This window comes from Cotesia glomerata, linkage group LG5, assembly GCF_020080835.1.
Source record: "Cotesia glomerata isolate CgM1 linkage group LG5, MPM_Cglom_v2.3, whole genome shotgun sequence".
Classification (NCBI taxonomy): domain Eukaryota; kingdom Metazoa; phylum Arthropoda; class Insecta; order Hymenoptera; family Braconidae; genus Cotesia; species Cotesia glomerata.
Window position 1 is genome coordinate 5,046,928 of NC_058162.1, and position 23,638 is coordinate 5,070,565.

At 33.1% G+C, this 23,638-nt stretch overlaps 1 protein-coding gene across 5 annotated transcripts in view; it reads right to left on the reverse strand.

The window, feature by feature from the left end:
* The window catches only part of LOC123264778 (dynein beta chain, ciliary), a 76,995-nt gene that overhangs the window by 11,227 nt on the left and 42,130 nt on the right, over nucleotides 1-23,638 (reverse strand). For 3 of the 5 annotated variants that reach the window (XM_044728245.1, XM_044728244.1, XM_044728243.1), the window contains exons 13-27: nucleotides 23,223-23,603; nucleotides 18,542-18,693; nucleotides 18,296-18,325; nucleotides 17,691-17,936; nucleotides 14,761-15,289; nucleotides 14,138-14,702; nucleotides 10,410-13,165; nucleotides 8,630-9,106; nucleotides 8,475-8,565; nucleotides 8,238-8,411; nucleotides 7,817-8,166; nucleotides 5,245-5,507; nucleotides 4,763-5,059; nucleotides 2,928-3,097; nucleotides 2,527-2,830 (exon numbers count right to left, since the gene is read on the reverse strand). In XM_044728245.1, the coding sequence (XP_044584180.1) occupies nucleotides 2,527-2,830; nucleotides 2,928-3,097; nucleotides 4,763-5,059; nucleotides 5,245-5,507; nucleotides 7,817-8,166; nucleotides 8,238-8,411; nucleotides 8,475-8,565; nucleotides 8,630-9,106; nucleotides 10,410-13,165; nucleotides 14,138-14,702; nucleotides 14,761-15,289; nucleotides 17,691-17,936; nucleotides 18,296-18,325; nucleotides 18,542-18,693; nucleotides 23,223-23,603 (6,785 nt within the window). The remainder of the gene's footprint in view (nucleotides 1-2,526; nucleotides 2,831-2,927; nucleotides 3,098-4,762; nucleotides 5,060-5,244; nucleotides 5,508-7,816; nucleotides 8,167-8,237; nucleotides 8,412-8,474; nucleotides 8,566-8,629; nucleotides 9,107-10,409; nucleotides 13,166-14,137; nucleotides 14,703-14,760; nucleotides 15,290-17,690; nucleotides 17,937-18,295; nucleotides 18,326-18,541; nucleotides 18,694-23,222; nucleotides 23,604-23,638) is intronic. The other 2 variants (XM_044728246.1, XM_044728247.1) reach the window with 2 other exon arrangements.

The window sequence follows — 23,638 nt, forward strand, 5'->3', positions numbered from 1 at the left end:
AATTGAATTGTTATTTACGACTCATAAATAACATTTTTTTATATCATAAATTTACCAATGACTCATTTTTTATTATAACTACTCCTGAAAATCTTTTGAAGTTTTTAAATTTATTTCATTTTCTAATGTTCAATAAAAGCTCATTGAAAAAATTCAAGCTTATAGTTAAAGTTAAGCTTATTTGCACTCTTGTGGAAATAATTCTCTGAAAAAACTCTTTACAACTCTAAATAAGACTCTCGAAAGTCTTCACATCCCTAAATACCCCTGAGTAAAGAAAAGACTTAATAAGTCTTCAAAATTCTTCAAAAGTCAAATTTTCCCTGCAATTTCGGACTTTCTCGAAGAATTATTAAGACTTGATAAGACTTAGAATTTAGAGTTTGGATTATTAATTGATGCCAAGGCTCAAGCCAAATGGCAATTTCAGTACATAGTAAATAAGATTAAGAAAAATAGATAAATATAATCGTGAGTACATAAAATAATAAACATATGAGTAACAATAGTAGAAGATACCAATTTATCAAATAATGATTAATTTGAAGCTAATAGTACAATTTGTTTCAATGACTTCAATCACTATCTCAGATTCATAAATCTGAGAATTCTATTTTTCATTTATCAAGATTCAATAGATAATTATAGACTTGATTTTTAAAAACTTGTAAGCTAGCAGAAGTAACAATTTCAGCAGGTAATTCTTCCCAAAGTTTAATCACTGTCACCACAAAGGATTTCTTTAAGTAAGGTAAAGTGGGGTAGTTTGAAAGAGATGTGTTTCTTTGCAGCCAATCTATCCTTCTTTTCCTGTTAAACTTATTCAGTTTAACAGGAAAAAAAAATAATATTTCTTTTCAAAAAATTTACTTATCAAAATTGGAGAAAATTGAAAATAAAACTACAAAAAAGAATTAATGCAGGTTTTGTAAAAATTTTTTTAAAATAATATTTTCATTACGAAAATACTTCGATGCGTATCGAATCATTAATAGTTGGGCAAGTCAAAACATCAACAGCAAATGAAGTACACTTGCTGTTGGAAACAAATACTGCTCAAAGAGTAAATCCAATCGGTATTTAATTTGAACTATCAAATATTTAATTCAACTTTCTAGGGAGGGAAGAATTTTCTAACCACACGCCATCTGCTGGAATTAATTAATACTAAACATAGTTTAGTCCACGAATTTACAGTTAGAATCTTTGAGTATTCTTACACGGAGAAAATTAAATGATTAGATGTATAAATTTGGATGAAAATTAAATGATTGGAGGTATCATACTAAATTTATAACTCCAATCATCTAGGATGATTAAAACATTTTTCAATGCAAAGATGATTAGTGTTATTATTTTTTTATGATAACAGCTACCATTTTTTTAAGTAACAGTTACTATCAGGATAATAATATTTTCTATCAAGGACATTTATTAATATTATTGAATTCTATGAAAAAATTGATCGAAAATTCAATAATTTTCAAGTATATGGACAGAAAATTATAGGTACTTTTCCCATTCATTAAGGGAATAGTTTTCATAAACGTATAGAAATTTTTCCTATACTACTATAGAAATAGTTTCCATGCTAGTATTGAAATGATTCCTATAATAGTATAGAAACTTTTAATGTTTACTGTCACTGCAAAGGTCTTGACTTGAATTTGTGTCTTTTTAAGGTTTTTATGGTAGAATGATAATAGTAATTAACTATAACTAACATACAGAATTGTAAAAATTATTATAAATATGATGAATGCTACCATCTAGATGATTTCTACAATCATCTAGATAGCATTCACTACTATCGGGTTGAAGGTAAAAATTTTTACCATAACTAGATAGTAACTGCTATTATTTAATTTTTTTCTCGTAGTTTCTAATGATGGAGTATTCAGTGATACACGGAAAAAAAAGATGATTTAAAAATTGCATGACTAATGATGTAAAAATACGATTGTACGAGTGGCGTTAGTTTTGGTTTGAGGTGATACAAATATTGTATCACCGTGATGTAGATTCCACATCACAGTGAAGTAAATTAGAGTGCGCTACACGCATGCGCCTGAATATCGTATAGGTTATATTTGTTGTTGATGTTTTGTATCGTATGTATTTTTTTATTTATTAAGAATTTGTTATAAAAAAAAAAAACGTGAAAATAACATGACCGTTGACTTTGTATGTTCAATGCTAAAAAAATACTGTCTTGAAAAATTTATTTCAAGGTTTGAGGGTACAAATATTACCGTCAAGTTAGTCCCGTTTAAAATACATTAGATACAAAAATTGTATCACCAGGTGGCGTAAATTTAGCATCACCTCTGTTAACTTCACAGGTGATACAATTTTTGTATCACCTGATGAAATTTTAAAGCCACTTTTTTTTCCGTGTATGAATAGAGAGACGAAGATTCAGTGATCCTATACCCTCTGTCGGAGGTTTTCAACACTAACTTTGATAAAAAATATCTCAAACTATACCAAGACTTATCAGAAAGTCTTATTTTACGAATGTATTACCTGAGGATCAATCATCAGAGGCCATCGATCCGAATTAGACAAGATGGTAGCATTCTCTGTACTCATGCGATCGTTGGGCAGTCCCTCGTTATTCCACTTGGCGATCTGTGTGTCGTTAGTCAATAACGTGAGCACATCAAGACCGTCGGTGATTCGAACAGACGGTTCGACGGTTTTCAGAAATGGGAGCCATTGACGATGAAGAAGATCCTGACGAAACGATTTGGTGAAGCAGCCGACGTAAGATATGAACGCTGTGATGAGTAATACATCACCGGGTAAGGTCTCGCCTTGATGCTTCAAACTGTTGGATTGCAATAATTGATGAGAGAGTTGAGTCTGAGCTTACAAGGTAGTCCTTTATCTAATTGTGCATTAAAGGTAATTTTAATTGGACTTACTTAGCTACTGAATCAGCCCATCGTACATTCTCCGAGGCAAGACCTCCGACTAATCGATTAGCCAACGCGATGATTGCATTAGTGGCGTCTGCTTCCTGCTGGCACTTGAGCTTCTCCGATGTCGCTTGTTCAAAGTCCGCTGTTAGCTTCGCTAATTGCTCTTCTAATGACTGGGTATATTTAATCTCTATTATTTATTCATTACTATTATCATTATCAGTTTAATGCTTTTTCAGTCGAGTTTCGGTATTGATTATTTGGTTCTTGGAAATAATTAGTAAAGAATGTTTATCAAAGTGTATTAAAAAAATTATCAATTTTTCTTTTTTATATACAGAAAAAAAGTTTGTTTAAACCAACAATTTTTTTTTTCCAAAACCTTAGCTGGTTTGGAACAAGAATAAATTTTCTTAAAACGAGAAAATTTTATTGGCTCAATACAATTTCATTTCAGTTAGAAGAATTTTTGTTTTCGTAATTAATTTTTTGTATAAGGAAAATTAGTTATCCAATAAAGAATTTTTCTTTCTAGGTATGATCTTAAAATTTTATTAGAGGATGAAAAAATAATAGACGTTCTAAAAATTTTAACTCTTAATAGTCATATTTAAAGAGATACTGTGCAAAATCACTTTTTTTACAATATTCTTTAATTTTTGAATACGTGTACTTTTAAGTGTGCTCTATATGAATAAATTTTTTTTAATAGTCCTTGCGGTGCTAATTTTCGAAATATTAGCAATTAAAAATCGTACATTTAACATGTATTCCCTTTCCTGACCGTAGTTAGAGTAAACATTTTATTGAATAACAACCATACTTTTCTTAGAATTTTTTTGAAAAACTGAGAACATTTAATTGAAGTTATAACAAGTATTTCTTATCAAAAATAACATAAACAAGCGGTATTCATTTTTTTATAAAAAATTTTTGAAGTTAGCGACTTTCGATATTTTACGTGAGTGAAAGTAAGTGAGCGATAGTCTGTAAAGAGAGGCAGCACCAGCGCGTAAGAAAGAAACCAATACCCATAACCTATCGGTGTCTTTATTTACCGCAGTAACTCTTTCAAAGTTAAAAGTTTAAATTAGTGATTTCTTACACTGAAAAAAAAAATTGACTTGATTCAAGAGAAAAATTCTTGAACAAAGAATATAATTTTGAAGAGAGTAATTGTCTTGAATCAAGACGAAAAATTCTTGAATCAAGTAAAATTTCTTTAAATCAAGAAAAATTTCCTTAAATCAAGAATTTTTCTATTCAAATCAAGAATATTAAGTTCTTCAAAATTATATACTTGATTCAAGAACATTTTTTATCTGTGTACTTAATGTAAAAAAAATTGAAATCTTTACGAAAAAAATTTAATTTGAATCAAGAGAAAAATTCTTGAATTAAGAAAATAATTTTGACGAGTTTTACTGTCTAGAATCAAGATGAAAAATTCTTCAACCAAGTAAAATTTATTTAAACCAAGAAAAATTTCTTTAAGAATTTTTATACTCAAATCAAAAAGCTGAATTTTCTTTAAAATTATTTTCTTGATTCAAGTTAATTTTTTTTCTGTGTTGAAAAATCCTTAAGAGGAAATGTTCGTGAATGTTTAAATTTTGAAGATATGCAAAAAAATTTTTCTAAATTTCTAAATAAAAATACCACCTTCTTTATGCCCTATAAAAATATATATCACATTGCCAATTACGTTGATTATATGACGGGATATACAATTCTAAAATTTTTTACGCCCTTATGTTTATTTGTCAAGTTGATGTAAAACTAATTTAAGAAAAGAAAGAAAAACAAATCATATAATGATAGTATAAATGATATCTTACCGCAACTTTCCGCTTTATACCACTCAATTTATCTTGAGCAGCTGCTAATTCAGCATTAGCTTGCGCGAGCGCTTTGCGTTTGGGCTCAACATCACAGAATACTTCGTAGAACTTGATAATATTGATAACCCAAGCGCATAATCCAGCAGCAGCTGCGGATTTTGATCTTACAAACTCCGGTTCAAATTCCGAATCCTTTAAGTACGGTTGAATTGCTTTTGTAACTTCTGGATGGATATTTTCCTTGTCATAGTTTATGAGGGAATCCAGAAAGGCGTCAACTTTCGCCATAACGATCTATTTTAAATGTCCATGGGTATTAATATTAACATTAATAATAGCAATAACGATACTCATGCACGGTAACAAGATACTGGTACTTGTCGGTTCGCGGAAATATAATTAAAAATATCTGACTTCTCTTAAAAACTTTTAATTAGTTATAAAAACGTACGATGTGCTATTAAAATGAACGTACGTACTTTGGCGGCTTTCCAGCTTCTGTCCTTTGGCACTTTGCCACTAGGTGCGAGAAGTACCATCACCGCGGCAGTCACGTTGGTCACGGCACCCGGCGGTGATCCAAATGACTTTAATTCTGTGAGATTCGCTTTATTAAGAGTGTTTAAAGCCTCTTGAGCTGCCAGTAATGCTGGCTCAGCTTTCACTAAATCAGCCTCGCATTCCCTTTGTTTTTTCAGTACTTCCTCGGCAATAACCGCCACCTTTGTCTCCTCCTCATCCGCTGGACATAATCACCACTATGTTAACAAACTATTGTCCGATTAGAAGAAAAGAGGCTGCATAAGATACCAAAAAAAAACTACCCATGAAAAAAATTTTTAATATGGCCTGATAGGAGTTGATCTCATGTATTGCCATATTAAGGAGATTCAAGTACCTTCCTAGTGTAATGAATGTCTATAAAAAAATAATGTGTAGAAGTACTTTTGTTATGCACCTTAAAAATAATTTTTAAATTAATTAATAACATTTTTAAAGAAATTTCCGAAAAATTTACTAATTAAATAATTATTAACATTTAATTGACTAATAAAAAATATAGCACTCTTAATTACCGGTATACACTTGACAACACCGCAAGAGTTCCCTAACTTCAAAATTTATTTATGTTTACTGTCTAAATTTTATTCAATAGTTATAAAAAAGTTTATTTGGACTTAGAAAAGAAAACTTAGTTAATATTAATAAAATTATATTTCATATGAATAAAATTCTATTAGTATTTAATAAAATTTTCTTAAATACTAATATATGTTTATTAAAATAGCCACGAGTGTTGCTTTCATTTGCTGTCATTTATACGAATATTAAGTCATTAAAACAAATCTAATCTCAAAAAAAAATAAATATCTCAATAAGTAGTATAAAGATTTTTCAACGAGACATTCTAACCTACTTGTTTACTTCCTCTTCCCCTTTATTAGCCAAATAAACGTTTTATTAGATAGTTAAAAATTTTATTACTATTTAATAAAATTGTTTTTCAGTGTAAGATCTTCTAGCATTTCAAATAACCGCGGTTACTTATGCTTTGGGTAACTGCGCAAGCGGTGTTGCCAAGTCAAATACAAGACTTTAAAGAACGGAAGTTCCTAGTGATTTTTCATAAAAAATATAAAATAACTCCGTAATACATTCAGAAACTTACTTTTTATTGTTTTAATCGAAAGCTTATTATTTTTTCAATCAAATTCAATGAAAATAAATTTTTTTTAAATCGTTAATTGCATTAAATTCTTAATCAAATACACGGCTGGTGGAATCTCCATTTACCTATTCATAAAAATTACAATTTTCAAATTTAATTATTTCATTAAATATCCTAGAAACTTACTGTTTTTTAATTTTTTTAAATATTAGGCTACGTAGATTGAATTTACAAATTTTCAGGAAGTTTTAAAAATTTGACTACTTCGCGTGGATCTCCTTAAGTTTAATTTTATTGTAATGTGATCTACGAGAAGATAATTCAGTGGCTATACATGAACATATCAAGTCATATCAGACCACACCAGGTTCGATCATAAATTACACTAGGAATTCAAATTACGCGCTCTAATTATGAACCAATAAGAAATCAGGGTCCATGTTTTCGAGTCATTTCGATACTAAGCTAACTTCAATCAACCATCAATTTTGATATACAGGGTGTCCCAAAAGTAACGGACGCCATTGTACCATTTGATGAAAAAAATTATTCTGAGACGAAAAGTCCTTAACCATTTTTTAATTAACCGCATAGATAATTAATTATTAATTAAAAATAACGTCTCTTTATTTGTTAGAGAGAGAGCGCCAGTGTCCAGTAAAGTATGTGCCAAAAAAGATGCAACTAACTGTATGACTAACTAGCTTCTATAGCTAACGCAGTCACACATATTTACTTACACATTCACACGTGCAAGCGTCTTTGTTTGGAACGCACTTGACTGGACACTGGTGCTCTCTCTCTCTAACGCATAAAAGGACGTTATTTTAATTAATAATTAATTATCTATGCGTCTGAATAAAAAATGGCTAAGGACTTTTCGTCTCAGAATTATTTTGTTTATCAGATGCTACAATGGCGTCTGTTACTTCTGAGACACTCTGTATAGGATTAGGAATTTAAATTGCGCGCTTCGCGCGCATTAATTTTTCAGCCAATACGGAATCGGGGACCACATTTTTGCGATAATTCGATACTAAGTTAACTTCACACTTATTTTTATTTCATCTATTTTAATTTAGAGGATTTAGAGGATATAAACACTAAAATTGAATTTGAGCGCGCCTGACCATTGAGTTTGCAAATATTTTCATGCTTATGATATATTTGACCAATCACGTTACAAATAGTTTGCAACCCATATTTTTCATCTTAATTTTATTATAGGATATCAAACCATAGAAAAAAAATTTTTTTTACGGGTATTTGCCCTATAATGGCCTAAAATATGGTTAAAAATAACTCTAGTTAAAATTTTCCCTTAAATTTATACCAAGTACAACTTGTAGACCTCTTTTCATTCCCCACTAAAAACAACTCACCGAGAGCTTTCTCCTTCTGGACCTTTTCAGTCTCAATACCAACGATAGCAATAAGTTTATCAGCAGCTTCGTTTTTTTGTTGCAACTCAACCTCCTGTAATGCCAGTTTCTGCTTAAGTTCAGCGACTTGTGCCGCGGTTGATCTTAACTTAGCCAGCCCGTTTTCCAGTCGCTCAATCCGACCGCTTAATTCACTGGCTTTAGCCTTAAGCAGTTTCATATACAGACTAATTTGCTCCAAGAATGACTTTGGTGTCGTGTAATTGTACCGTCGCTCACCCGCTAAATAGAGACGGCTCGTTGCGTTCACGGTCGTGTGAGCATGGGCCATGAACTTAGCAGCCGACTCTCTAAACACCGTCAATTGCCAAACTTTAACACCCGTTAAACAATATTACACGATGTTAAATTTTAATCAAACCTGCAATCTTCCGGCAATTCGTCCAAGTCCTCAAGAAAACTTTTTGAAACAGACATTAACGCCTCCTGGGGCCATTCGTGGAACCAATTTATTGCGGTACAGTTTATAATCGCTGGAAATTTACGTGATCGAACTCGTAAAGTCGAGCCGACTGGTGAAAAACACAAAACAACTCTAAAAATTATTTTTCATTACTCTTACTAAGTTTTGTTAAGATTCCTCTGAGGGGTGACTTACTTGAGCTGCCTCCTTACGCGATCGATAAAGAACTTCCAGCAGTTTTCACGACTGTCTAATATCCCCGCTCCCTTCACTTCATTTCTCACTCCTAAAAAGGAGACAAGACCATCATCAATTCTAAAGAAACATCAACAAAACCTTGCTACATTTACCTGCAATGATATTCTCAACTTCGTCTTCTGGGAATAAATCAGGGACCTCTCCAGAAGCGAGCATGTCATTGATCAGAACAAGGAACTGCTCATTAGGAACCTGAGCATCGGTCATCAGAAACATAATCCCAATGTTCTTCATTCCTGATTTCATGTACAAGCCCGCTAATTCCATCTTCAGATCTAGCACTCCGTATCCTTTTCGAAGTTGGATTTGGGACACTTCCAGAGAGCTTATAAATGCAGCTAACCTTGACAAGCTTTGCTTTCCAGAACCACCGACGCCAACTAGTAGAGCGCTACCACGAGGAGACTCGAGAATTCTGTTAATCCTGCAGACATGCATCATCGCGTCCTCAAAAAGAACTAGGTTCATCGCTGCTACTAAGTCATTGTAGCTGACAAGAGCCTCTGACAGCAGACGGTGAAGAGTAACCCAGTTTTTTATTGGCATGTATTTTGGTTCACCCACTCCACCTGAAATCATAATCTCATTCCAGCGAAATGATTTGCTAGGTAACGTCAGTTACCTGTGGCGCAGTAACAGAAAAATTTCAGACAAAATAACCACGACAAAATAATCGCGGGGTAAAAAAAAGGCCATTCGACAGCCGAAATGGAAGTAGATTTCATGATGAATAAAAAAAATACTACTAGGGTTGCATATAAAAAAAAAAATAAATTTCTGTTACATTAAACAACACTGATGTCAAAACAAATGCAAAAGTAAAATTTCATTAAATCTGTCTGAAAAAGTAGGTAATTTTTTACCCAGACTGATAATGAGGTACGCAATTTAAAGCTTATTTGATAAGCTTTCAAATGCAATTTACAGAAATTTTATAGGATATCACGTTCAATTGTTATTGCACGTAAATACGGTAAAAGTGAAAATTTTTGCGATTTTTGGAAATTTTTGGATTGCTGTTACTCCTAAACTATTTAATTTAGAAAATTAAATAAGTATACAAATTGAACCTTATTAAATAAGCTTTCAGATGCAATTAAAGAAATCCGATAGAATGTCGCGTTCCATTGTTATTGTACGGAAATAAGGTAAAATCGAAAATTTTTTGCGATTTTTGAAAATTTTTGAATTGCTCTAATATCTAAACTAATCGACAGATTTGCCTCATCTTAGTACTTAACCTCAGAAATTGTCCTAAGAATAATTGTATTAGGTTTTATTGAGATCCCTATAGAATTGAGGGAGTTAGAGAAGAGACAATGCCGATTATATCGTATAATATATAAATACATACATATATAAACTTTTGAACCATATGCATTTTCTGGATCCGCTCGACGAGCTGAGTCGAAATATAGCGAAATTTTTCAAAAGTTCCGTCATGAGGATCAATGCAATAGTTAGATTTCTATGAAATTTACTAAAAACCGAACGACAAAATATCCACACGACAAAATATTCAGATCATAAAATTTTATAATTAATCTCTCAAAATAATTTTTAAATTTATAAGTACAAAAATAATATAGGCAATGGATATTACAATAAATTATATGATTCAAAAATAGATCAACAAGTAAGCTTGTTATTTTGATGTGCCCTTTTTTCATAGATTTTGTGTGTGTTTATGCGAAAATATTTTTATTACAATATTTTGTCGTTTGGTTATTTTATTATTTGGTTATTTTGTTGCATGTTTATAATGTCGTTCGGTTATTTTGTCCATATTTATTTTGTGGTCCGGTTATTTTTTCCACGGTTTATTTATCGTCGGTTATTTTGTCCGCGGTTATCTAGTCGCGGCACCATTACCTGCAAAGTGACAGTAAATATTGGGTTTCTCCAGAACAGCGCCTTCGTCAATTTCTTCTGTATTTTTTTTCAAGATATCCAATTGCAATTTTCCAAAGTTTTCAATATCTTTTTCATCTGTAAGCTTATCTCCATAAACACGATGTGTTTCGTGCATCCAGAGACGGATTATGTCGCAAGGTTGCTGCAAGCACTCGTTTCCACTGAACAGCATTCCTTGAAAGCAATTGGACAGCTCGCGGAGGTTGAATATGTAGTGAAACTTAGTCGCCGTAGGTAAAAACACCTGGCTGCAACGATTGTGAAGCTGCAAAGCTGCCTGGACGATGTTGTTGCACAGGTCGGTGACACAGAGAGGAAATCTGTGCTCCAGATTCGCCAGATGTTGGGACAGAATCGATGAATAAATAGTGGTAAGTGATTCGTGGTTGGGAAAGCTAACAGCAAACACTGCGAAGTGCCTCTGCAACCTCGGGTTAATCGTGAAAGAACCAGCAGTTGGATTCATACAACTGACGTACTGACAGTTATGAATGTCTTTGAGGCTCAGTTTAGTCCGATCGTACCAATGTCCATAGTCCAAGTGCTGTCTGATCAAAGTATGAGGTTGAACAGTTCCGTAGGTGTCTACTTCCGGCATGTTCATGTCGTCGATGAAGTAAATCAGAGTTTTACTTCCCGGAGGGCCGTAATTACGACCAGCTTTCTTTTCCAAAGGTTTTTCCAAGATTTTTTGCAGCATTTCCGAAGATGTATAGAAGTTGAAAGGCACATTTGTGACTGCATAGTTTTCCGATAACTGGAGAAGTTTTTCCGACACCAGAACTGTTTTTCCGCAACCAGCTGTACCGACAAGCATAACTGGGTTTTTCTCAGCCATCAGCAAATCCAGGAAGTATTTAATCCTGATCGACTCTGAAGTATAGACCAGGGCAGCTTGCAAAGGCATATCTGGGTCCAATTCAAATCTGGGAACTCGCTCAGACCATGGCGTAAATTCCTTAGTTTCAGAGTCAATGTAGTAGTCAAAAACGGTCCCTTGAGTTGGAAATCTTACCTGTTTGAATTCGTTAACCCACCACTTATTAAACTCAACGCGATAGTCAACAGTTTGATCTTGAAACATCGCAGAGCCAAATGCCCAAACTGCTGCGAAAACAAAGTACAGCTCGTAGTGGTCTTTGGTGAACTCCGCTGTTGTCAATTCTGGCCTGAGAAGACAGTGGAGAAGATGGCACAGCATTTCTACATGTGCCATATCTGCGATGGGAGTGATTTTCTTGAACCTTGTCCTTAGAGTCTCCAGGCAGATGGGAATGTACTTATCAAAAAGTGTTACTAGGTTTGATTTTTCTGCAGGGATGGTTCTCGTCTCTATCCAACTGGTTACATAAGGATTCCATCCAAGATCCTGGGAGTTTATATACAGGATTCCAGCTCGTGAAACGGTAGCAGGCGTCGCTGTCCTCAGATTGGAGATTTCAAAAAGCAGCCTCATAGCTGGAGTTAGAGCTATTCTTTCATTGCTAGCGAGAGTCAGAATTTTGTTGTCGTCCATCACCGTGTTCAGAGATTCGATCCACATTGGGTCAATGTCACCATCAAGGATGATCCATTTAGGATTTTCGCCTCCCAAATTAGCCTGTTCTCTCATGATCACAGAAAAGAGCCCGTCCTTCCATTCGCGAGTCGCAGGATTGATGATTCCAAAAAGTTCATCGTTAGTCACTGCCTTGGGGTTCAAGTCATTGTACATAGGCTTGCGTTTAATGTTTTGGTAAGTACGAAAAAGCGTCCTCCACACTTGGGTTTTACCACAACCAGCAGTCCCGACGATAAAAACCGAATGACGAACTTCTAATAGCTCTTCCAATTGGACTACCTTCAAGATAAACCCATCTTCAGGCTGGAGAAGTAAATCAGCGGCTGCTTGCTTGACTGTTTTTTCAAACTCAACGTCTCTCTTTCGAGGAACATCCAGCGCAGGGAACAAATCAGCAATGAGACCCATGAAAACTGGCAAATCATCCGTGACTACTTTAGGAATGTTGAAGTCCCTCAAAGCTCGCATTAAAACTTCTTCTTCAGGTCTTCCTGGATCACCACGTTTCAGACTTCCCGCAACAACTAGCACCGATTTGATGGCTCTGAGTCCCCAATCGTAGTGGTCTTGCTTCGACAATAATTCCTTACAAAGTGTGTACAGTGTTATGAATTTCCGAGCTAGTACTCTAGCTTCCTGGAAGCCTTCTGCTACCAACATGATCTCGCAAATCAGCTCAAAGTCAGGCACTACCATAGCACAAGGTCTGAACAACGCTTTAAGATTCTCCGGTAATTCTGTACGACCAGCATAACCTGGATTCATGGTAATGAAAATCCCTACTGTGGGTTCTAGGCCAATTATGTCGCCCATGAAGTTGAAGGTCTTCTTCTTGTCACGAATTGCGTCTTGGACGCTTTTGACTTGGACTGCAACTACCGACAGCACTTCAACAGAAATACGATTGAACTCGTCGAAGCATCCCCAAGCACCAGTCTGGGCAAGACCTTTGTAGATATTTCCACACGATTTGTAGTCCATTTGCTCGGAACAATTAAAGACGTAGACCATGATGCCTAAAGCACGACCCAGGTCTTTTGTAGTCTCTGTTTTTCCGGTTCCAGCTGGTCCCGCTGGTCCTCCGCCCATTATTAAATGCAACGACTGGGTTAATGTAATATAACACCTATCCGTCAAAGGAGTTATCACCAACCTGTAAAGATCAAACAATCATCAATATAGCTAGATTGTTCTCACCCTCACGGTTTTAGAAATGCCGCAAAGATTCGGTATTTATACGATATAAATTCTGTATGTTTACCGTAATACTTCAGTTATTTTAGCCAGTTTTTTTGCCAAATTATTACGAAAAAATTAAGAAATGAATTCAGAGTATTTGCGGCAATACAATAGGAAAATTACGGTATATTAACAGCATTAAAACCGATAGTGTACCGCACATTTACTGTATATTTGTGGCACTATTGCAGCAAAAAACTGAAAAAGAAAATCCGTACTTTCTATTACCGGTAAAATACCAAAATTATGCTGCTTTACTACTATTATTCAACAGGTAAAAATTTTTTTTTATAATATTATAAATTATCATGAATAATTTTTAAGAGGTTAATGAATTAATTCCTCTATTATTCTTATTATAATTTTTTTTAGTCCAGACCGGGATTCGAACCCGGATTATTTAGTTACGCGCCAAAGGCTCTACCAGTTGAGCTATCTAAGACACTATCCGTAACTGTTTATTTAGTCACCTAATAAGAGCCTCCGAGTAATAAACACCACCGTCCATTTTACGGTAGAAAGCATTATATCTTTAATTATATCAGTTTAAACGCGGAAAAATTACAGTATATCTTCGGTATTTATACCGTAGAAATACCATTTTTTTATTGTTAAATTATATTAATATTATAGTTAATACATAGATTTTTTACGGTAAAAGTTCTAGAGTTTTACCGTAATTTTATCGTATTATTCTTGAACTTTGTAGCAAAAGTACGGTAGAAATGCTGTATAACTGTAGAAAAAAAAAACTGGCCAATATAACCACAGAAATACCGTATTATTTCAGAATTATAACGGTAAATCTATGGTAAACGCATTAATACCGAAAATTTACGGTATTTCAAAAACCGCGAGGGGCAGATATGAAAAAAAAAATCTCTACCTTGGAGTGTTGCCCAAGTATTCATGAGAGTACTTAAACTGAGCATCGCAAATATTGGCAAAGCAATCCTTCTCCTTGTCATCCCAGCGATGTCGAAGTTGGCTTTGCCATTGAAACGCTTGGGCTGTCTCAACCTTTGCCTGAACCAGTTTTCCAACAACGTCTCTCGAATGGACATCAATAGTACAAATGGTCATCACCTTTTGACGGTCCTGCTTGCTTAATTCACCCAGCAGAAGAGTGATCAGAGTACTCAATTGCAGAATCTGCTTTTTAAGATAATCTTTCAGCGCATTGTCATAGCCTTCCTCAAGGCGCGAAAACGCCAAATTGACCTCAGTGGTCCACCAGATTTGCGTCCCACAAAGAGACACCTGAGCTGGGTAATCGAACAGCCATTGCTCACGGGGCTTTTCTTCGTAACTCACAACAGCTTCGCTGAAGTAATGCCGAGTTGAAGCTCGCATTGCGTGTTGAAGCCGATTCAACCAGACCTCGACAGCTCCATCGCAAGACATTTCACAGTTAGTAAAGGCTACATACTCGCCATCCTTCGCATGCATCCCTTAAAATATGAATCAATCAATTAATCTATTATTGAATCAAAACTACAATTGCCTTACCAACAGCACGCTTGACTTTGTCATTGTTGTCATCAAACTTGAGCCTGGCCATTGAATCAAACAGTTTAGTAAGATGCTTAGCAACAATCTCCGGTTGGTTTCCGTTGGAAAGGATGTCTAGTAAATCTGTCGAAGAAATGAAGTAAAATCTTGGAAATGCAAGCCTCTTGGTTTCCAAGTACTCAGCCAATGCTTTTTCACAAAGGACTAGTTCTCGTTGAAGGGTATCCAGCGCACCAGCCAAGCCATCACGATTGGTAGCTTGGACAACATTAGGTGTTTTGGCCATATCTTCCGTCATCTTTTTGAATTCAGCGTCTATCCTGTCAAATCGATCAGCATCAACTGGTAATTGTTTCCTGATATCTTCAGAAGATAAAAAAATGCTTTCCAAGTGCATCCAGGTTCGCTGAACCTCAAACCAGACAGTAGTCACCTGGTCAGCAATACTCAGCTTCTTTTGCCACGCTGATACTTCTTCCAAGAAATGCGCGATGAACTTGGAAGTTATCAGGTTTTGCAATTGCACCTAATACATTGACCTAAGTTATTTTCAAAACGGATGTTATCAATACTAATGACTAATCCTTAGAAAAAAAATTCTCAATGGCCTAATATCGACGGTCTAATTAGCAATTGGTCTAACTCTTTATTTTGTAGAGGGTGATTTTTTAACATTTTGATGTACCAATAGTTCAATAATAAATTATTTGAATGATCCAAACCGAAATATTATACCTCTAATAGATATTAAATGGTTTTTTAAAGTGATAATACATTTTGAACTAATTGGTTTATCGTACAAATGGAAGATTCTCTAAAATGGAGTTAGAAAATTTGCTAATTAGAACGTCAATATGGTAAATTTTGATATTAGACCAAATCAGGACATTCAAAGAATTCTAAAAGGAGATTACCAGCGGTTTACTGAGTTTTGGGCCCAAGACAATTAATCCCGGACATTTAATCCCCAATACATCATCTTCACGACAATTAAACCGCAGGACAATCGAAACATTATTTATTAATACCCGAAAATTTGTCCTTCAACCATTAAATTCGCTTTTAGTTTATAAGAAACTGTATTGTGCCCCCTGATTAAAAATATTGATTGAAAAGGATTAAAAATGATGAAATTTGAATACTTTTTAATACTTTCAATTCTTTTTTATGTATATATAGATATACAGTTTACATGGGGTGACTGATTCCCAATAATTTTCAATCAATATTTTTAATCAGGGCCCTTTTATCATGGTTTTTATGTGTGTTTATCCGACATTAGACCAAAAAATAAGCTTGTTTGCGTGTTGTCCCCTTTTATTATGGTTTTTGTGTGTATTTATCTAAAAATAAGCTAACGCATAAGCTATAAATATTTAAATAAATTTTTGTACAAGAAAATAATACCAAATAAATTTGGAAAATCTAAAAGTGCACGCCTCAAAATCTCATTTTTCACAATAAAATTGCTTAAAATAAAAGATAAAAAGCAAAATAATTAAAAACAGAAAACTCTGCTATGATTAAGTGCCGCCATAACTCTAAGGTGAGGAAAAAAAATACTATAATAAAATGTATAGATAGATATACAAAAAAATCCACAGTCATATATTAGTTTTTTATAAATAATAATTTAACGACAATGAATTGAACGCTCATATTAATTGAGAAAATCCGTCGTTTGTTACTTAAAATAATAAAAAAAAAAAATTATTCCGGTACGATCATTTTTGGAATCATTGCGTGGGGAGGATGCTATAAAAATGCGATAAATAAATTAGTGGCAATACAAAATAAACTAATCAATGTGATAAACGAGCAAAACACTTGTAAAATACTAGGAGTAAAAGATTATTTTATAATTGAATCAATGTGTTACCACTACTCAAAATGTAAAAATGAATATTCTAATTACCAGAGTAAGGCAAGAGGTAGAGCAATAAGCATGCCAAAGGTCAATAAAAATATAGCTTTTAAAAATTCTAGTTTAGTGGCAATAAAGAATTATAATAATTTACCAGACAATCTAAAAAACTTACATCTACCAAACAAAGAAATTAGGATAAAGATAAGATTTTGGTTAGCATCACAAAGATAGTTTAGATCTTGATTTTCGATATCACTAGTTGTATTTTTCCTACTATTATAAGTTTTAGATTAACTTTATATATCTATTACTATTACTTGTACTGTATCTTATATTTGTAAATGTTCGAGATGGCTGGATTTTAAGTTATGTACAGCTAAAAATATTGATATTACATAGAATAATCTACTACCAGGCCTATGCACAGATGCTGCAGCATTTCTATAGGTATATATGTATGTATTTTTGTATGTATATATTTTATAACCTGGTAAATAAATAAATAAATAAAAAATAAAATTTTTTCGACCAATTTCCCTGCCACATACACCGATCCATACACGGACGTTCAGAAAAGATTATGTTTAATGTTATTATTTACTATGTTAAACAAAAAAATTGTTATTGAAATATATTTTATATGCCTGACAAATTATTTGACTTAATATAAGTGTACTAATATTAACCTGTAAATGCGATATAAATAACAAAGAATCTATTTCAGTTTCGAGAAAACTGCTTTTTTTGAAATATCGAGAGTAGAGCACAACCTCAACGCATCGCTTATGAGGCGTGCAATAAATTTTGACAATGAGAAATAAAGTTTTTAAAAAAATATTGTGCAAGAAATTATTGCTGAGAATTTTTGGTCATCCAGAATTATCATACTGGGCCCAATAATCAATAGTCTGATTTGTCGTTGGGATGAATTGTCGCGAACATAATATCAGGGTATGAATTGTCGAAGAGATGATTTGTAAGGGTTACATTTTTTTAGGCCCAAAAAGCATCACACCATTACAAGCTATGTTAAAAAAATTTTTCACGGGTCATCAATAACCTGGTTCTCCTCGAGCGTTTCTATTAACTCTTCACTAGCTCTCAAAAGAACAGCTCCCGTCCGTTGATGAACTTCTCGTTCGAACTCCATCATTGACCATGTGGCATTCAACTCTCGCAGATACTTCTCCATGGACATTTCCTTGACAGCTTTGTCAACGATATTTTTTACCTCTTCTTCACACTCATGGAGGTTCAGTTCGAGCAAATCTGCCAGAGTTGTCGAATCGTCCATCACAAATCGTACCTAAGAACAAATTGATCTTAGTGCTTGTTTTAGCCTAGGTTCGGCAAAACAAAAAATATTTTTAGCAAAATTGGTGCAGGAATAAATGATGTGAAATAATTAAGCTCAAGCTTTTGTCAATGTACTTTATTGCATAAGTTTACAATAAATAATGAACAATGGTTATGAATTATCACTTATGACTAGCGAATTATGATTTTGGTACAACTATGTGTGCTAAATCGTGGTATAAAAATGATCGATGTGTATAAATATCTTTATTTACAAATATATAGTATAAAAGTGTAAAAAATCATTATATAAAATTAAATATTCAATTATAAATAATCGTACCGTGCATTTATGTACAGTGGACTTACGGTCATTTCTGGAGTCATGTCACCCAATCTCTGTAACATCGATAGCGTATGTACAGCAAATTTATGTGCGAAACTATAAACTAATATTATTGTTAAGTATTGATTGGATTTGGATTATGATTATTGCTATAATTATAGCTTCTGAAAGGACTGAAAGCTTAGATTATAATTAATTTGAATTATAACAATTAGAATTTTCTAATTGTAAATCAATAAATCTGATCAATTTCACTAAATTAAGCGTACCTTGGTACTGTTCATCAATTGTCGCCAATGTCTCTCGCGAATTGCTGGATTTTGAAGCTCCCCTACTGCCCGCAATGAAGTCAGCATATTTTTTACCGTAGCTTCCAGCTTTACGTAAGCGTCCCACGGCCTCATTTCTTTGTCCAGCGAAACTGAAATAAATCCAGAAGGAATTAGGTCATTTTTCATTTTTAGGCTTACAGTCTGTTCTCATTATTTACGACCAATTACTCATTTCTTGAAAACCCGTGACGCTATCATTTAAGAAAAATTATTGGCATGTCAAATTTTAAATATAAATTTAATAATAAAATTAATGTTATTTTTTGTCAAGGATTTTCCAAAAAATATTAACTGATGTTCAACGTATTCCAATGAATGTTTATGTTTAACTTGAGCAATTGATGGCCGTAAATAAAATATCTGTAATTCATTGCATTAAGGTATAGATAAACATAAATAGTATGTAATTAATAGCCGCATCAAACAACATGTTATTACAAGTGTCGTGAGATTTATTGTGATTACTCTCTATCGGATTTGTTTGCATATGTCGACGTTGATCTATTTTATGATGTAAATTAAACAAATCATGTTGAATTTTACAATGGGAATCGTGGTATATAAGACCGAAATTTTGCCTGTAGAATCATAACGAATCAAAATGGTGTGTAAAATCAGTATTTTGTTCATTGCTGCCGTGATTTGCTTCACTTGTAACTAATTTTTTTATTGTTTTGTTATCCCGAAAAAAATTTTCTGATTAAGAAAATTTGGATTGATGTTAAAAATTCATATTTGTGTCAAAATATAAATTTCAATCTTAAATCAGAATTTTTTTTTGCACGGAAGACATTTCAAGCCACACTAGAAAATTTTTTCACGGATACGTTTGATTTTTATTAAAAAAGATTTAGAAAGAAAAGGAATCTAATATTCAATTTTTATTAAGTTTTTCTAGGGGTAGAAGCAAGTTTCTTATACAAATACGACCGAAATGGTTGTAGCCCGAAGGAACATTTAGTTTACAGTAATCCTGATTGCGAGCCAACTTGTTCCAATCATGATGGTCCAATTTTTTGTACAAAAGTAAGTACAATAATATCGATTATAATTCGCGTGCCTAAAGGTAAAAGGACTTATAACAATTTATGCACCCTTTTACCTTTGCAAAAGTAAAAGGGCGCATATTTTTTTTTTTTATTGCCAATCGAGTAGTAGACACATTCTGCGCTTAAAATTGAAAAAAAAATTACAAAGGTAAAAGGGCGTATGTCTTTAATTATACGCCCTTTTACTTTTAAGAATTCGAAATTTTGGTGATCTAAAGGTGAAAGGGTGAATAATTTTTTTTTCGGTCAGTTTACAAAAGAACATATTCGTAGTTAAAAAATGTGAAAAAAAAACTTTCTGTGGTAGTAGCGGCGTAAAATCTCAACTATACAATTTTTTTAAGTTAAAGAAGAAAATACATCTAAAAAACGCCATTCGGCCAAACCTGAAATGGAAGGTAGATTTCACTGAATGATATTCTTGATTAAATAATGTACATAAGTCGGTTGTACTATACATTGCCTGAAAACAGTTCAATTGCACTCTTAACTTTGAAAAAATAACTAAAAATGGTCAAAATGAATGCTATGAATGTCGAATTATTCATTTTAAGAAATAGTTATTAATTATATTCAATAGAGCGATTAAAACGTGAAATTTCAAAATATTTGAATGTTATCTGTCATTGTGATTTTTTTTTATTACTTAATTTTTACGTAATTTGTCTTTGATTGATTTATTTGCTATTTGTTTATATCAAACTTTGTATATGAGGCTGTTATTTGAGTATAACTTGTTATGTGAAACCATTATTTAACATTTGGTATAAAAAATACAATTTTTTTTATGCGCCCTTTTATCTTTAAGGAGTACTTTTCTTAAAGGTGAAAGGGCGTATGTTTTGAGATACGCCCTTTCAGCTTTAGGATACCAATTTTTTTTTTACAGATTTTTACGTTTCAGACATTTTCAAACCGAATGGCAAAAAAAAATTTTTTTATACGCCCTTTCAGCATAAATCCCTATTAACCCTTAGTTATGTCCTTTTACCTTTAAGCACGCGAATGGAAGATATTAAAAAAGGCCATTCGGCAGCCGAAATGGAAGTAGATTTTACAAATAAAAAAAATTTATTTTTAATAAAATAATATAAATACTAATAATGTATAACTTAATTAATGAATTAAAAATCAAAATTCAATAATAAATTTAAAACTATTTAGAACAAATTTTGAAAAAAAAATTATCTTCTGAAGAAAAATTTTCTCAAATATTAAACATATCTACTGACGACCTACCCGATAACATTACACGAAAGACTGATCAATATCGTAATTATTAAATTTTCATCATGATTAAGCTATGATGCAGACAATAATCCTAAAACGGCTGCAACAGTGAAACTGTTTCATTAAACGAACTCTAAAATGAGTAATATTGAGGCTATTACCACTTCCGAGTAGTGAAAATTGAAGCTTATTAAAAGAGGTTTACGATGCATTTTACCGAATTTTAATATCTTGTCTAGTTCAGTAATTATACTAAGTTGAAGTAGTAAAAACAGCAATTTTTACGATTTTCAAAATTTCAAAATCCTGTAACTTTCAAATTACTCGCCCGATTAAGCTCATCTTCGAACTTAACCTTGGTCTTGATCGATAGATAAAGCATGTTGAGTTTGAGAAGAATCGGTTATAAATTGAAAACGCTATCGTGCTGACAAGCCGCGTTATATCGTATAAATATATATGTATATATATAAATACATACATATGGGTGATTCTCTGTAAGGACGTCTTAAATCTGTACAAAATTGTCCGACGAAATTATTTTTGATTTTATTAGAAAAACAATTAACAAGGGCTACAAAACTATCAGCTTAATCATAATAAATAAACAGCCGAATTAATTTTTGCTTTTTCGATATTTGTATATCTTTTGCCATATAACATGACAGGGGACTGTTTGCCAGGGGACTGTTTCTTTATTATCAAATTGAGAAAAATCAAGCAAACTATTTCAATGCATTCAACTTTTCAAGTTCTAAATGAATGTTTACATTAATTAGAATAATATTGAGACTTATGGATCCAATTTTATAAATAAAAATAGTTGCCAGGGGACTGAGTTTTGAAGTTGCCCAGACACATATTTCCAGCACAAACGGTGCTTTGACACTAAATAAAATGCCGATAAAGCGCTAACAGCCCTATGGTTATTAACTCAAGGCTAGTTAGATCCTTATAAACCTTACAAAAGGTAAAATAACACGCTGGATTTTTTTTTTTTGGCTTTGAACTTCTGGCAGGGGATTGTTCTTAAAATGCCTGGGACAAACTTTGGTTTAATGAATTTAATGAAACAAATTAATTTTCGGTACTTTTTATTGAAGAAGATTGTTAGTTAACTAATTAAGTTTATAAACATTATGGACCAAATTATATATTATGGACGAATAACTTAAAATTTAATCTTAAAGTTCTAATTTTGGGAATGGGACAGCCCAGGGAACTGTTATTTCGGTGGTTTACGAATTTATAGCAAAAAAACCAAAATTTATTTCATTTTAGTTTTCAATGCTCCAAATAGAAATGTTTTTTTACTTTCATAATAAATTTTTTTTAGTAACAAAATAACAATTTTTCTAATAAAAAAATGCCTGGGACAGCAAAAAACATCCTTACAGAGAATCACCCATATATAAACTTTTGAACGAACTACATTTTCTGACTCAGCTCGACCAACTGAGTCAGAAAATGGCTAAATTTTTTAAAAGTTGTGCCATGAGGACGGCTGCAATAGTTAGATTTTTATAAAATCTACTAAAAATTCGGAATATTAATATAGTACTTCAATTTTTTTAAGATAGGAGGACGAAGCTGTTTCTGCGTTAAAGGATACCTCAGAAATTCCAATGGGGATTGTGTGAAAGCTGAAGAATGTCCTAAACTTGATCGTAATATCATTTTCCCCGAAAACTCATTAGATTTTGCTCTTACATTCAATTTTTAATAAATTTTTCTAGGTGTAGGAAAAAATCCCTCTTACAAATGCCACAAAAATGAATGTGGCCCGAATGAACATTTAGTTAACGATAATCCTAGTTGCGAGCCAACTTGTTCCAATCATGATAGTCCATTTATCTGTACAAGAGTAAGTACAATAATATCGATTATAATTGAAGGTATTAAAAATTCGGAATATTAATATAGTATTTTTATTTTTTAAGATGGGAGGACCAAGCTGCTATTGCGTTGAAGGATATCTCAGAAATTCCAATGGAGTTTGTGTGAAAGTTGAAGAGTGTCCTCAACGTCGCGATGGTAATATTATCTTCCCGAAAGACTAATTAGATTTTGCTCTTACATCATCAACTAAAGTGCAATTACTTTTAAAAAATATTGTCGTCGTTACTGTAGAACAATACAATAACTTGTAGAAAAATTTCTACAGCTAATTACCGTCTTGCAGAAAGTACCTACGGTAAGCTCTCAAGTTCGGGTAACCGTAATAGGTATCCCTGCAGGGTTCCATTACTTTTAACTATTTTCCTGGTATCAATTACATCTTTGTAAACATGTTCTTACATTTAATAAACGACATTATAAATAACTAAAAAAAGTCTTACCTCGAATTTCTTTAGCGAACTTTTTGCACTCAATGTCCATGTTCTCAACATCGATTTTCCTCCAGGGGGTTGTTTTCCAGCCCTCTATGCTACTGCGAACTATGAAGACATAATCCCACAGTTGCTTCAACATCCGAAGTTCGCGTCTGCATTGCTTTAATTGCTTGAATTCCGGAACGGAGACTTCGAACAGCGAAGCCGAATCTTGAATGTCTTTCATCTGCCTTTCGAGCATGCAGAGTTCCCGATCGGCTTCGTCCAGCAATCCGTACGCGTTTTCACAGTCGTATCCGAAGAATGCGTATCGACGAAACGCTTCCCGATAATGGCAGATTGTCGTGTCAAAGGCAGATATTCTTCCGCGAATCCTTGATACTTCTCCTGTTTAGTGATATCAAAAATCAGTTTTAGCTTAA